Here is a 15,683-nt window from a genome sequence, read left to right on the forward strand (position 1 = left end):
AACAACAACATTCCTGCCTCCCAGTGCTTTAAAGTATTAGCAATGGAAAATAAATCAAATGTGTGTTTCCATCTTAAACATTTAGAATCATAGAATCATAGAAATCATAGAAACCCTACAGTGCAGAAGGAGGCCATTCGGCCCATCGAGTCTGCACCGACCACAATCCCACCCAGGCCCTACCTATCCCCACATATTTACCCGCTAATCCCTCTAACCTACGCATCCCAGGACTCTAAGGGGCAATTTTTAACCTGGCCAATCAACCTAACCTGCACATCTTTGGACTGTGGGAGGAAACCGGAGCACCCGGAGGAAACCCACGCAGACACGAGGAGAATGTGCAAACTCCACACAGACAGTGACCCGAGCCGGGAATCGAACCCGGGACCCTGGAGCTGTGAAGCAGCAGTGCTAACCACTGTGCTACCGTGCCGCCCACTTTGAATATGCCTGGCCAAAGGGATGGGGAAATCCTAGAGGTGACTAGAGATCCAGTGGAACAACTCCCAGGCATATCTGGAATTGTCTGTACTACACCTGCCTGAAAACAGAAAGGAAATGCACTCACTGACCATAAGCAGAGGTGGTTTAATCGGGTGTGGCGTGTTTCCACATCCGCTTATTTTGTGAAGCCAATTTTAAAATGACTCACAGCAAACTCTCCTTGGGTTAAGTCAGAAGTATTGTTTCTTCATGCATTCAAAACCGAGGAATAGTCACTGTGGCTACATATATCCATACAAGAATGAGATAAAGAATATTTTATAACTAGAAATAACCGAAATCAACAAAAACTAAAGAGATGGATATATATATTCCATGCATGAATGTAGGAGTCCAATGTGAGTTCTATCACAAAGGAATTAAGGTTCAGGTGAGTTCAGCTAGCTGAAAACAGGAATTGCAGAGTGCCTTTAAAGTTGGTGATAGCACAGCAAAGTGGGTTGGTATATGGAGATTTGATCCATTCTACAGATGATTGCAGGAATCCTCCAGAGAGCCAGGCTTCGAGGAGGTTTAGACTTGAGGCAGGTGTTTCGTCAGCCTGGAATCCTGCTTTGGTGTTGACAGGCTGTTTCTTTAACTGCAGTAAGAGTTTTAACAACAACACCAGGTTAAAACTGCAGACAGCTTTGGGTAGTCAGGAATTTACCATTAAAACTTTCCAAAAGCCAAGGGAGTTACCTTTTGATGAGTCTGTTTCAAGTAAACAAGTTCTTATCAAAATCCATTGTTCATCTTTGGATAGGTGGTGACTATTAGTGCCTCTGCAGGTATAATGGGGTTCGATGGTTCTCTTTGTTATAAGTCCAGGCTGGGGAGACAGACTTTCAGCTGCTCCCTTGTCTTGCTGGCTGTAATTGGCCCATGTAATGATATGTGTGAGATTCTACAAGGATGAGGGTTGAGCTTGGTCCTGTTATTACTGTTGGAAGTTCCCAGAACAGTAGCCAACTTGCAAATTGTGTGACCCCTAGCAGCCATGTTTTTAGGCCAGCAAAGTCCAGTTTGATAGCTCAGTGCGGATCATGTTGGGTAGAGGGAAAGGCAGTAAGTGGCTGGGCAAAGGCAGAGCCAAGGGGCACCGCAGAGTGTTCCGTGACAACATCCAGGACATCACCAAGCCGGCCATTCAGCGCTTGGCTCTCCACGGGGGTGCCAAGCGCATCTCCGAGCTGATCTACGAGAAGGTCCATAGGAGGTCCTGAAAGTTTTCCTGGAAAATGTCATCAGGGACTTGGTGACCTACACCAAACATGCCATGCGCAGAATGGTAATGGCCATGGATGTGGTGTGCGCCGGGGGAAGGGACCCTGCCTGGCTTCGGTGGTTGAGGACAGTTTTAAGAAAGACTGCAAAGTCAATTTTTAAAATTAGCAGCAAGTAAAGTTTGATTTAAAAAGTTTATGATCTCTTTCATACCTTAGTGACATGACATATTCTTTATTTCTCTCTAAAGAGTGTACACAAGAGCTTTCAGGTGTGAAAAGGTTTGATTGGTACTTTAGTATGGCAGGTAGGACTCGGAATTAATTGTTTTATTCGCTAAAGAGTTCCCAGTCGTAGTCACATTGCTGTGGGAGGCAATGAATGAAGAGCAGCATGGAAAGTGAAAATATGGCTGGTGTTATCCTTGGTTTTGTAGCTGGTTCTTCCACACATCCAACTGCAGATTATACATGGCGTGGGAAGACCAAAAGGAAAACAAAATGGAATAAGGAAGTATTGGATTACTCAGATGTTAGCAAAGATTTCCCATGTTTGTGCATACCTGGCAGGAATAATGCACGTCGGGAATTCAGGCATAGGTATCAGCAGACTTAACAGGATTTCTGGTCTCCATGCCTGAATTCCTGATGTACACTAAACTCCTCGCCAGGGGCGTGAAGTCAGAAAATCGACCTTGTTATTTCTCTGGAATGGAATATTTGACTCAAAGAATAAAAGTGTAATTTTAAGTATTATCTCGGAAAAAATTAATATAAATGGAGAACAAAAGTATCTGAATAATTTCAAAATGTAGTTTTATCGTTCTTTATTATTTGTAGGAGGTTAGTGCACTTGTAAAGGAAGATATTGATTTGAGGATCAAACAGTATCTTGAAGCAAGAAAACAGCGTGGTAACATGCAACCTAAACCAAGCAAAGAACTGACACCCAGTAACCCACTGTGTATTAAAGGTAAGAAACTCTTTATTTCTGTGCACACTGACAAGAATGAAATCATCATGGAAATTAGGGCTGAATCTTAAACTGTATTGTCTAATCATGAATCATCACCACAAAACTACCGTAAAACCACTGAAATACACTTAGCACCTACACCTATGTAGTATTGAGGAAGCGGGGGGCTGCAGAAGGACTTGGGCCGGTTAGGAGAGTGGGCAAAGAAGTGGCAGATGGAATACAATGTGGAAAAGTCTGAGGTTATGCACTTTGGAAGGAGGAATGGAGGCATAAACTATTTTCTAAATGGGAAATGCTTCGGAAATCAGAAACACAAAGGGACTTGGGAGTCATTGTTCAAGATTTTCTTAAGGTTAATGTGCAAATTCAGTTGGCAGTTAGGAAGGCAAATGCAATTTCAGCATTCATGTTGAGAGGGCTAGAATACAAGAGCACGGATGTACTTCTGAGGCTGTATAAGGTTCTGGGGTCAGACCCCATTTGGAGTATTGTGAGCAGTTTTGGGCCCCATATTTAAGGAAGGATGTGCTGGCCTTGGAAAGGGTCCAGAGGAGGTTCACAAGAATGATCCCTGAAATGAAGAGCTTGTTGTATGAGGAACAGTTGAGGACTCTGGGTCTGTACTCATTGGAATTTAGAAGGATGAGGGGGGATCTTATTGAAACTTGGAGGATACTGCGAGACCTGAATAGAGTGGATGTGGAGAGGATGTTTCCACTCGTAGGCAAAACTAGAACCAGAGAGTACAACCTCAGGCTAAAGGGACGATCTTTTAAAACAGATGAGGAGGAATTTCTTCAGCCAGAGAGTGGTGAATCTGTGGAACTCTTTGCCGCAGAAAGCTGTGGAGGCCAGGTCATTGAGTGCCTTTAAGACAGAGATAGATAGGTTCTTGATTAATAAGGGGATCAGGGGTTATGGGGAAAAGTTAGGAGAATGGGGATGAGAAAAAAATCAGCCATGATTGAATGGCAAAGCAGACTTGATGGGCCGAGTGGCCTAATTCTGCTCCTATGTCTTATGATCTTATAGCATAAAAAGTAAAACAAGTTAGGTAAAAGCCCAAATTTGGCTTAAAGGGTATCCAGTAGCCAATATAGAGACCTGGTTATGAGTTGGGCATGATTAGGAGGCAACTAATCCGAGTTACACCAGCACAAACAACTACTTGTCTTTATACAACGTCTTTATTTTAATAAAACCAAGGGGCTTTACAGAGGCATTATCAAGCAAGTTTAGACATCAATTGGGGACGGGTGACCAAAAGCTTGGTTAGAGAGATAGGTATTAAGGAACATTTTTAAGGAAGAGAGAGAGGGGTAGAAAGACAGATGTTTAGAGAGTGAATTTCAAAGCTTAGTGCCAAGGCCAAGGACTGCCATCTCCCATTGTTGCCCCCTCGTTGTCTCAGCCAGCCTCGAAAAATTGTACTATATAATACTCATAGGTATTTGGGGTAGGTTGACTGTAACATATCCAAATGTCAAACACCCTACTAATAAAATACAATGCAGTGAACATTTTCTTCTCTGGTGGAATGCATTCGCTGACCAGTTCAGCCAATCAGATATTTATTTGCCACAGATACATTGCTAAATATGATTGTTTTGTTCTCGAGGAGTAGTCTTAATTCAGAACTTGATAACGCTCCTATGAGGTACAGTGCTTATTCCACTATGACATGCAGTTTTGTGCATTTTATGATCTATGAAAATAAGAATAGAAGTTTTGTTATATCCACTTCTCAGATTTCACACATATTTATTAATAATGCTCAATTTTGTCATTCTGCTAGTCTGACATCCAGTTATGGAGATGCAGAAATTTTCTGTTTAACTGTTGGATGCTCTGAAGTCTGTGGGCGCAAGCTTACGAAAAAAATTCAAAATATTGAACGAGTGAGAAAACGTGTGTGTTTCAGACCTGTTTTTTTTGACGCGTTTGACAGTGCAATCTTATGACACACTGGGGCGATTTTACCATTTTGATTCTAAGTGCTGAATCTGGGCGTAATTCAGATCCGACTTGTAAACCCGCTCTCAGGTGCCCCCATACGCACTTAGCCTGAAAATAAAATCGTGAGTCTGAATCACGCTGAATCCGAAATGCTGCAGCTCCGATCGGAGCTTTCAACTACGCATGCGCAGTGGGAAAAACATTTTAAAACGCTCCCCTGCCACATCGCTCCCAGGCCGCAAAAAGCGGATAAAGCGGCCCGAGAGCGATGGCCCCCACAGGTATCGCCCCACCCTCACAACATAACTGTCCCCCTATCCAACCCCCTACCCAGATCGATCGCGACCCCCTGCCCCCTTTCCCCCCCACCGATCCCACAGAGTGGCAGCGGACCCCCCTTTCCCCCCCCACCGATCGCCCATACAGTGGTAGCGGACTCCCCTCTTCCCCCCCCCCCCCCCCCCCCCCCCAGAACCCCCCATCAGAGAATGATCGGACCTCCCCCCAGCCCCCCTCCCAATCAGAGAACCATCTGTCTTCCTTCTCCCCCACTAGAGAACCATCTGGCCTGCCTCCGCCTCCACCCCCCCACCATCGATCTGAGTTAGAGAACCGCTGGAAGCTCTGAATTTACGTCTTCAGAAGTTGGAGCGCCCGAAACAGACCTTTGCCGAGTATGTCTGTTTCGCGCCGAATCTGGACGGGCGAATGCAATGGTAAAGGGGGAAATGCTGGTAAGGTTGGGCGTCCAGCTCATTAAGTTAATTTAATGCATGCAAATGCATTTAAATTGATGTGGCACCCGTTTCGGGTGTGGTTCAGATTGCAGCCATTTCCGGGCCTTGGTAAAGTGGGAATGTGCGTGGACGCGGGCGTGGATCATGCTATTTGCCTCATACCTGACTTTACCAAGTTTTCTCTCCCGAAAACGGGCCCAACTCAATGGTAAAATTGGGCCCACTGTCACTATTTTGCACACAAGTGCGATTCTCACCAGTTGAAGGGGGGGAGTGCCTAAGCTTGCTGGTGATGCTAGCTGTGCATTGCTCAGGGTGCCTTGATCTTCCAGTGGACTGGGAGACTTCCTGCCACCCCCACCCCCAACAAACATTATTTCCCCCCTCATCATAGGTGGCAGTGTAATCCCCCCACCCCCATAGCAACATGGGTCACGGGCATCAGGATCCAACTGATGAGTTCCCCTGTCATGACTCCCTCCGTGCCCACTCTTTCCACAGGCCCCCTTGCACACCTCCCAGCACGCACTCCCCCTTGCATATCCCCCCACCTATCACCCCCCCTCACCCGTTTGCAGAGCTTCCCACTGTGGAGCTCCCCCCTTGCCTCCTGTCCCGTCATAGCCCCATACTCACTCAGGCTCCACCCCCACTCAGGCCCCACCCCCTTGGCTCTGCCCTAGGTACAGTTATGGTGGCTGGGGGCAGTGTCAGGGTGCCCGGTGGGGCATTGCCAGGCTGGGGCTGAGGAGGTAAGTGTCGATGAAGCCGTAAATGGGCCTGTCGAATGTGTTAATGTCATGCAAAGCATGATGTTAATATGCTAATCAGCTTCGCACCCTTTCTGGGCATGAGGCCGATCCTGCCGGCAAAAGAGTGCCGGTAACTCTGAGTGCGGCATGAAAACGGGTGCAAACTCAATTTTCCACTCTGCACGCAATCTTACCGGCTTGCTAACCAATAGTGGCCAGTGGCTTTTGTCCCCACCATAAACTTCGTTCTCTAACTAATGACTCCATTGCCTTCCCTGCTCACTGTTCTGAGCCTGATATAGGCTGTTGGCAATCTCGATGCCCTATTTGACTCTAAGCCAAGCTTCCAAACCCTATATCCTCCCCCTCCCCAAGACTGCATGTTTCCACCTGTGTAATGTTGCTCATCTCCACCCCTACTGCAGCTCACCTGTGCCGAAACCATATCCATTCTTTCATTTATCCATACTCAGTTATTTCAACACTTTCCTGGCTCACCCTGCTTCCACTACCATTGTAAACTTGAGCTCGTTCAAAATCTGTCACCTGTATCCTAACTTGCACCAGTTCTGTTCACTCACCATTTCAGTGCTCGCCCACCGACATTAGTTCTTGATTTTTAAATTTTCACCCTTGCACTCAGATCTCTCCTTGGCCGTGTCTCTCTCTCTGTAATTTCCTTCAGTCCTACAATTCTCCGAGAACTCTGCCCTTGTCCAACTCTGGCCTCTTGCCCAACCCTGACTTTCAGTGCTTCACCACTGGCAGATGTAGCTTCAGCCCTTCAGTTGCCTATGACCTAAGCTCTGGAATTGTTCCTAAATTCATCTACCACTCTCTCACCTTCTTTAAATCCCTCAAAACCTAACTTTTTATCAAGTTGTTTGATAACTTCTCCTTTGTGGTTAAGGGTGAAAGTTTGTCTGATAACGCTCCTGTAAAGTGTTGTGAAATCTTAACTGCTATTTAATTGTCAGTTGTTCTTTTTTTAAAAAAGAAAGTCTATTTATTAGTCACAAGTAAGGCTTACATTAACACTGCAATGAAGTTACTGTGAAATTCCCCTAGTCGCCACAGGCCGGCGCCTGCTCAGGTCAATGCACCTAACCAGCACGTCTTTCAGATTGTGGGAGAAAACCGGAGCACCCGGAGGAAACCCACGCAAACATGGAGAACGTGCAAACTCCTCATGGACAGTGGCCCAAGCCAGGAATTGAACCTGGGTCCCTGGCACTGTGAGGCAGCAGTGCTAACCACTGTGCCGTCCCATGTTATTATTGTTATTATGAGAATAAATGTCAATCTGGAGAGCACTCAAAACATTTTTATTTTGCTGGGTACCGAAAGAAAGTTGGCCTCTACTTCCAAGTTATATCTTTTATAGTGTGGACATTGTTCTCTTGGGACTAGCAAATTAAAAAAAAACAATTAACAAAATAAGCTGCAGTTTCTTCTTTGCTTAATAGAATTGTGGTATGTTCAATCCACCCACGCAAACTTGCACCAGATCAGAAATTAACATGGGTGGCCCACTTTTTAAACTGCTGTGTCTGTTCAGACATGACTAATTTGCAACAAGGCCAAGACGCAACAGGAGCTACACAATGCAAAAGTGAAAATCATCAGCTTTGCACTGTTCAAGAAGCTCAAACTCCCCATGACATCAGAGTTGCTGTGCATTCCTCACGGCATCCTTTTCCTGAGATTACTGACATCGATTAATCCATATGTGTTCCACTGCTTTACTGTCCGTGACAATTGTGACATGGCCAAAGTATCTGGTCTCAAATTAGCATTTGAAATTTTAATATAGATATTTCAGCGGTAATAACGATCTGATGTCCTCGTGAGTATAGAGTTCATAAATTCTGTGCTTTGCAAAGGAAAGTACCAACTTGACTACATTTTCCCTCATCTGACAGTTTCTACTATTCTTTGATGAGATTGATTGCTGTGCAGGTTATGTAATTTTTCTTTTTGTAGTTACTTTGTTCACACCCTAGTTACCAGAATATACTGAAAAGGGTGCAGTCATGTAACACTGCCTGTTTAACTATGTCTGGTGACTTCATGTCAAATGGAAAAGATTCTGTTCCCTAATGCATCTTGTCAGTAATGTACATTAGCCTCATTCAACTACACTTACTGGACTGGTCAATGAAGCAGACTAGTTAGCAAGCTATTATTAGTTTCTGAATGAACAGCAAGAAGATGAAAGGTTTTATTTTTAAAGGTGGAATTCCTCTATTGAAGATGAGGTGCTAAAATATTGATTAAGTTCTATTAAAATATTATGTAGGTTCTCTATCATTTGTATGGATATCAAAAACACAAAGTCATGCATAATTGTTGATTGAGATCATGGTGCTGTCACAATTCCATTCTGGTTTAGCTGACTTCGGACAATAAGTAAATCCAAATAGCTATACTGTTTAATGTGGGTGAACTTGTTCTAAAAAGGTTCCTTTTACACAGGTGAAATGTGACTATCAAAGATAGGAGAAAATTATGAAAGGAATGAACAATGCAATATCGATAAAAGTATTTTTAAAATGTTATATTATAAGCATAATACTGCAGATGCTGGAATCTGAAACAAGAACAGAGAAAGCTGGAAAAACTCAGCAGGTCTGCCAGCATCTATCACGGTGGTGGCACAGTGGTTACCACTGCTGCCTCACAGCGCCAGGGACTCGGGTTCGATTCCCGGCTTGGGTCACTGTCTGTGTGGAGTTTGCACGTTCTCTCCGTGTCTGCGTGGGTTTCCTCCGGGTGCTCCGGTTTCCTCCCACACACCAAAAATGTGCGGGCTAGGTAGATTGGCCATACTATAATTGCCCCTTCGTATCAGGGGGTCTAGCTAGGGTAAATGCGTGGGGTTATGGGGATAGGTCCTGGGTGGGGTTGTAGTTGGTGTGGACTCGATGGGGCGAATGGCCTCCTTCTGCATCGTAGAGATTCTATGATTCTATGAAATATATTATGCTTGTGCAAAACGTCCAGGCAACATTAAATGAGATATTTGCACATTACCACAAATGTAACCATCAGTAAGTTTGAGGTTTGTGTGGGATATAGTGTGAATCTGGTTATGAATTGACAGTCATATAACTAAATAGGAGAAAGATACAACTTGGATTCATCAAGATTATTGTTCATTTCCAGATTCAGTTAAGATTAGGATTGACTTTGGTTTTAATTTTTTTAGTATCATAATTTGTAAGTAAATAGTGGATCAAAACCTTGGGTATACATGATGAACACTTTTTTCTTTGCTGTGCGCAAGACAATTTTTTTATTTTCTTTTGGCACCTTTGATGCATGGAGCCAGCTCTGCATATATAAACAAGAGTGATTGGAGTTTGAGTAATAAGAACATAAGGGCAGCATGGTGGCACAGTGGTTAGCACTGCCACCTCATCGGGTTCAATTCCAGCCTCGGGTCACTGTCTGTGTGGAGTTTGCACATTCTTCCCGTATCTGCGTAGGTTTTCTCCGGGTGCTCCGGTTTCCTCCCACACTCCAAAGATGTGCAAGTTAGGTTGATTGGCCATGCTAAATTGACCCTAGTGTCAGGGGGATTAGCAGAGCAAATATGTGGGGTTATGGGAATAGGGGCTGGGTGGGATTGTGGTCGGTGCAGACTCGATGGGCCGAATGGCCTCCTTCTGCACTGTAGGGATTCTATAACTAGGAGCTCAAGTAGGCCATCTCGCCCCTCGAGCCTGCTCCGCCATACAATCGTTTCGTGGACTCAGCTCCACTTGCTGTAAGGGAGTGAGTTTCCTAAAACTATTTTCAGGATAAAATCTTTTAATAGAAATGTATTCTTTCGTACCTGATCATTGCCTATATGTGTGTCAAAAAAATCCCCATCTCCACAGGAGTAGCTGATAAGCTTTTCATGCTGTTTATGTTTGTATGAGAGAGTAACAGGAGATAATGGTTTCTTTGGGAATGATGATGAGGGAATGAGGTCAAAACTGCGTGCAAGGAAATGTGTCCGATGTGATCTTTGTTGTTGGAATCTGGAAGCAGATGAGTAAAAGTTTGCTGCAACAGTTCTAATGAAAGGAAGAGAAATACTTTGATTAAGTAATTGATAGTGATGGGATGTCCCTGCTGAATTACCTTGTCTTTTGAGCCTTTTTCATGGTATGTGATAGCTGTGTCCACTGTTCATTGGACTGTGGGAGATGTGGTAAGATCTAACATTGCCACAGGGCATTGAACCAGCACAGACTCAACTTCAACTGCTACTTGATCTGCTTTTACTGATGCTCACTTTGCAAGTAAAAACAAAGAAATAGAAAGTTATCATAGCCGTTGGCCATTCTTTTTCAACGTAGTTCTTTTTTTACTATAATCTGGTGCTGTTTTGTTCCTTTCTCTGGTGTGACCCAAGACAGGTTAGGGATGCAGTTACCCTTACTTTTACTACGTAAAAATTTAAGCCACTGAGGGACTAAAGGTAGCCACATGAATGAAGGAAGGTCAGCAAGACTTACAGCTAGCTATGTGACCTTTGAATTTTGAAGGTCAAGGTTCTATCTAACTTGTGTGGTTCGCATTTGTACCCATATTCTTATTGTTGTCTGCAGAAAGACTTGCTTATGGGTGGACAGCAGAGAAAAGAAGCAGATCCCTGCACTTCAAGAATTCTGATTTCTAATTCCCTTCCAGTGTGTGCTCCTTTTAGAATTATGTCAAATGTTACCAATCTTGTCAGAAAGTCCTGGTTAATCTTTAAGGCTGGAGAAACTTTCACAGGCCAAAGGTTTCAGTGCATCAGTTCCCAGAGTGGTATGCATGTAATTTGAAATATGCAAATAAGTTTATCCTTTCCCTCTTCACTTCAACCAATTAACCCCATCTTTCCATTAAAAAGTAGATGGACAGAAGGAGTTGAAAGTAACTAAAATAAACTGTCCAAAGAGTTATTTTCTTCTGGTTCCCAAATCTAACAAAAAAAGACAATTGTGGTGTATGTGAGTGGGTTGGAGGAGGAGACTAGCTTTTTAAAACCTTGTTGAGGAATTTGGTTTTTGAAGTCTTGCATTTATATGGTGTCTTGTCAGTGCTTATAATTATTACACAGTTTGGAACTTTTTAATGCAGTTCTTAACATGATACTTTCTACACATGGCCATTTTCAGTAAAATTCAGACCGATGAAATAATTTACTTATTTGGTTTATATAATCTGGTTAATGGTGAGGTTCTGTTAAAACATTTAATAAGAGTAAGAGAGTGTTTTCAGTCTCTGTCTTTGCATAAATCACACAGAATTTGGGCTTTACAACTTGTTCAAAAGGCTGAGTTGAAGCTTCAATTGAGAAATGCTGGCTGACATGTCAGTATGATACTGAGGGAGAACTGCAATGTTGGCCATGCTGTTTGTGATTAAATGTTAACCAAGACACCCTCTGCCTCTTAAGCAACAATATTGGAAAAAGAGAAGGCAGTTCTCAGTGTCTTGGTCAATATTCTGCCTCCAACAATGCCACCAAAAAGAATAGCAAGAGAATTGATCACTTATTTCATTTGCTGCTTTTGGAACCATTCTGGGTGCTGTTCGTTGCCGTATTTGCATATGTAGCGACCGTGATTGCAGTTAATGTATTGAGGGGATTTTGAAATGCAACATTAATACAAGTTTCTTCTTTCTTCTTATTTTAATACACGTTTTCATTCCTTCTTTCTGTTTTTTTCTTCTTTCCATTCTGTTTTGTTTTTACTCTTTTCTATCAAACTTCCAAAAAAACAAAACCTTAAAAAGTTTCCCTAATCTCCAAGAAGACAAGACAGAAAAATTTCAGGATACCTAAGCTTACAACCTGTATCAGTCAACCGTAATTAGTTATATTCCAAAGCATTAAGGAAGTAAGTATGCAACAAATGTGCAGTATGCGTAAGTCACGGGCAGCAAGAAAGCACTCCAATTGTACAGGAAATCTTAGCAGTAAATTTCAATTTAATTAATTTCCAATCTGTAAGAGTCGGCAACAATTCGAAGAGAGGGCTACACCAATTAGAGTTATGAGTGTAAATTGAGAATCGAGGAAAATGGCCTACGTGGGTTCAGCAGTGAGGCTTTAGGCCATGTGTGTTAATTTCCATTATTTGTCAGTCGTAGCTCAGTTAGGTTCTAGTGTATTCAAGTCCCACTCCAGGGCAGTGCTGTTGGAATGCTGCTCTGTTAGATGTGCCATCTTTCAGATGAGACAACCTGAGAGTCTGCCCTCTCAGGTTTACATTACACATGGCACTGTTTTGAAGAAGAGCGAATCAATCAACAGCAGAAAGACAAATTTAAAAACAGCATACAAGGCTATGGGCCAATGATATTAGAATAGCTAGATGGTTGTTTTTGACCAGTGGTGACGTGATGGGCTGAAGAGCCTTTTCTGTGTTGTAGATCTCAATGACACTACATTCTGGGTCATTATCACATTGTTCTTTGTGGAAATTTGCTGTGTGCTAATTGGCTGTCATCTTTCCTACATAATGACAGCGAGAACACTTCAAAAGCACTTAATTGGCTGTGAAGCACTTTGGGATTTCTGGTTATGGACGGTAATATATAAATGCAGGTCTTTTTCCAATTATTCTGTCTGAAGTACAGGTCTCTGGTGAGAAGTTTGTTTAAATATCATTTGGGTAAGTGTAGCTTGGGCCGTATTGGATAATTCACTTTGTTTTAATTAATTCCTAGAGGTGCTTGCCACTATGGTCACCTTCAATGTTCCATTAGGAACCCTTGCATTGTAAGTAATAGAGACATTTTGAAGTGCTGGGAAACATGTTAGATTGCTCAAGAAGAATTAAGGTTATAAGGGTAGGCATCTGGGAACAGAGTGGAACCAGAAAGCATTGAACAATGTAAAGATGTGATCATGGCAGTAGGGAAGGACTCCAAATGGCTTTAATTTAGGGGCTTATGTTACTGACGTACCAATACGCCGGAGGCAGGAAATGTTTTCTAGGGATTCAGTACACTGGAATAAAGCCTGGGTAGCAATAAGGATTTTATTTAAGACTTAATTCTTTTCTTGTGGGCTTGTTACGTTAAAGATTTTGTTTTCACCTTTTCATCTTGAGCTTGATTCCACTTCCATACGATTTCAGTTGTGATGTCCTGCAGTTTTAAAAAGGGTATGAGGATAAGCCAATCAGCTAGAAGAAATTTACTGAAGGTTTTGGTTATGGTTAAGTACAAAACAGAAAGTGTGATGAGCAATGTCATTCTATTATTTGGCATTTGCTTTTCTCTGACATTTTATAGGGTCAAGCCCATTATCTCATGCAATGAGCAATATATTATTCAGCTACTTAAGTCAAGCTGTGTTTTTAAAGCCACAATATCTAAATGTTATGGAAGCAGAGGTGAATTTACTTACTCTGCAGGCTATAGATCAAAGCTGTAGCTTTCGCTCTCTTTTTAAGTGATTGAAAGTCAATCACAGCTTACAGATATTCTGGCTCCTGTCAGTTATTTTTAACTACTAGGGAATTATTACAAAGGAACTTTGTACATTCCAAATGCCTACCATTCACTTTTTATGCTTTTGTTTTAAGTGTATGAAACTCCAAATGTGACACTTAGAGTTTATGGCTCATGTTATATTAAATTGTATTAAATCACTTGCGTCCTTTCTCAAGGTAGTGATATGTGTTTGTGTACAGATTCATGTGTGACAGGGACCAGTTTAATACAGGTTGGACACATTGATCGTGTTTTTAGCCAGAGGGTGGACTCTCAGTCCACATAAAGACAGTGGGTGGGCTCTTGAAGCAACTGGAGGGCCAAATAGAGGCCATCCAGCTTCAAAGCAGTAGCAGGATGATATAGCAGGCAAGTGAGAGAGAGGGCATTTCAAAATGGAGGCACTCTCTCTCGAATTGTTGTAAATGTAAACTAGAAAATGGCCTCTGCCATTACTGTGAGTGCTGCCTGCAGCTGTTGCTGAACCCAGACAGGAAAGATAGGTCTCTAAGCCTGTCTGGAACATTGTTTACCCCCTCCACTAGGTCTCTTGCCAGGAGGCCGCCTCCAGGAAATTAAACTGACCCACCATTGCGGAGAACCTAAGGAACAGGCCTTAATAGGCCATTCATTGATTTAATTGGAAACCTGCTGGACGTGGGCGGGCAACCCTGTTGCTCCCCATTCTACTTCCAGGAAAATGGACCATGGGCAGGATGGAGCTAGGGAAGTTGGTGCATAAGCTGACAATGCTGGGGCTAAAAATCAAACCCCTATTTTGACTGAAATTGGTATGCACAACACAGGCCAAGAATTGAGATGAGGTTTAGAAATTAGTCACTGCCCAACTTTGTGGTACGTTATCCTGTATGTGCCCAATGTACATCACAACCGGGAACCCCAGGGCAAAGTCAAAATAGGGCCTCAGGCCTCAATTAAATAATCTGAAGATGTCTATCATCACAACACAGGCAACTTTTCCTTCTGCAGGAATGAATTCTGTTCACTTTGCTAGTAGCAGCATCTGTTAAGTGCTAGGACGATGAAGAGAACCATGGAAGAGCAGCTAATAGCGCTTAATGTGCTGTGGAGCCAGGGGAGGAACTCCTCCCTCATCTCCTCCTTCTGTTCCTCCTCCTCTTCCTCCTAGCCCTATATCAAAACTTAAGAACATTTTTACTTGCCTTTCTAGCTGCAATACCTTACTAGGCTGCATCACCTTAAATAAATCATGAGTGGAAAAGGCCTCTGATAGCCATTTCCGAGAGAGGCAATTAAATTAGCATTAGATTATTTGCATAGATTAAAGAAAGACCTCACATATCGTTTACCCAGAAACTACCCACCCATCTTTTGGGCATCTTTGGGTCATGGGACATTGACCTACAAAATTAGTCCTTATTACATCTCTTTTGCACCTATAAAAAGGGCACAACTATGGGTGCTACTAGCTCTAATTTCTAGAGCTAATTGTCAAACTGCATATTGCATCGAGCCATCAGAGGGTAATCAACACCATAATTAACTAAATATTGATTCAACTACATGTAATGGATTTATCCAATATAGCATGATAATCTATGCTTAGTGGGCAAACATATTTTAAAATTAGAATGGTATGTGGCATGTCCATTTTTGAACAAATCCAAGTTTTCCTGGAAGTACTCCCAATCAATCAATCAATTAAGCACAATTAATGCTTATTGTCCACAGAATATTGTTTACACACACTTGAATCCTTGTAATTTTCCCTACATTAGTCTTTGAATGGAAGTAATTTTCCAATGGACACTGATGAAACTGCGGCTAAAATCTGGGGTCATTTAAATGATTAAGATGACAAGCCGTTTTTACAGATGGACAACATTACCACTTAAATCTTTCTCATCATCACACATGCTTCTAATACTGAAGGGAGATTAAAAACATGAGCAAAACCTGTAGTATTTGCCAATTTCAAACATGTAGTTGTCACTGGGCCAGTTTCAACCATTTAGTTGTCATTTAAAGGATACCTAGCCAATAGTATACCAGCACATTCTGTATCCATGACAAAGAACTA

At 42.5% G+C, this 15,683-nt stretch overlaps 1 protein-coding gene across 1 annotated transcript in view; it reads left to right on the top strand.

The window, feature by feature from the left end:
- slx4ip (SLX4 interacting protein) overlaps nucleotides 1–15,683 on the top strand; it is a 111,411-nt gene that overhangs the window by 54,754 nt on the left and 40,974 nt on the right. Inside the window, 1 exon segment of the mRNA XM_078230357.1 lies at nucleotides 2,553–2,685. Within this exon segment, the coding sequence (XP_078086483.1) occupies nucleotides 2,553–2,685 (133 nt within the window).

The sequence above is a fragment of the Mustelus asterias genome, chromosome 15 (assembly GCF_964213995.1).
Source record: "Mustelus asterias chromosome 15, sMusAst1.hap1.1, whole genome shotgun sequence".
NCBI lineage: Eukaryota > Metazoa > Chordata > Chondrichthyes > Carcharhiniformes > Triakidae > Mustelus > Mustelus asterias.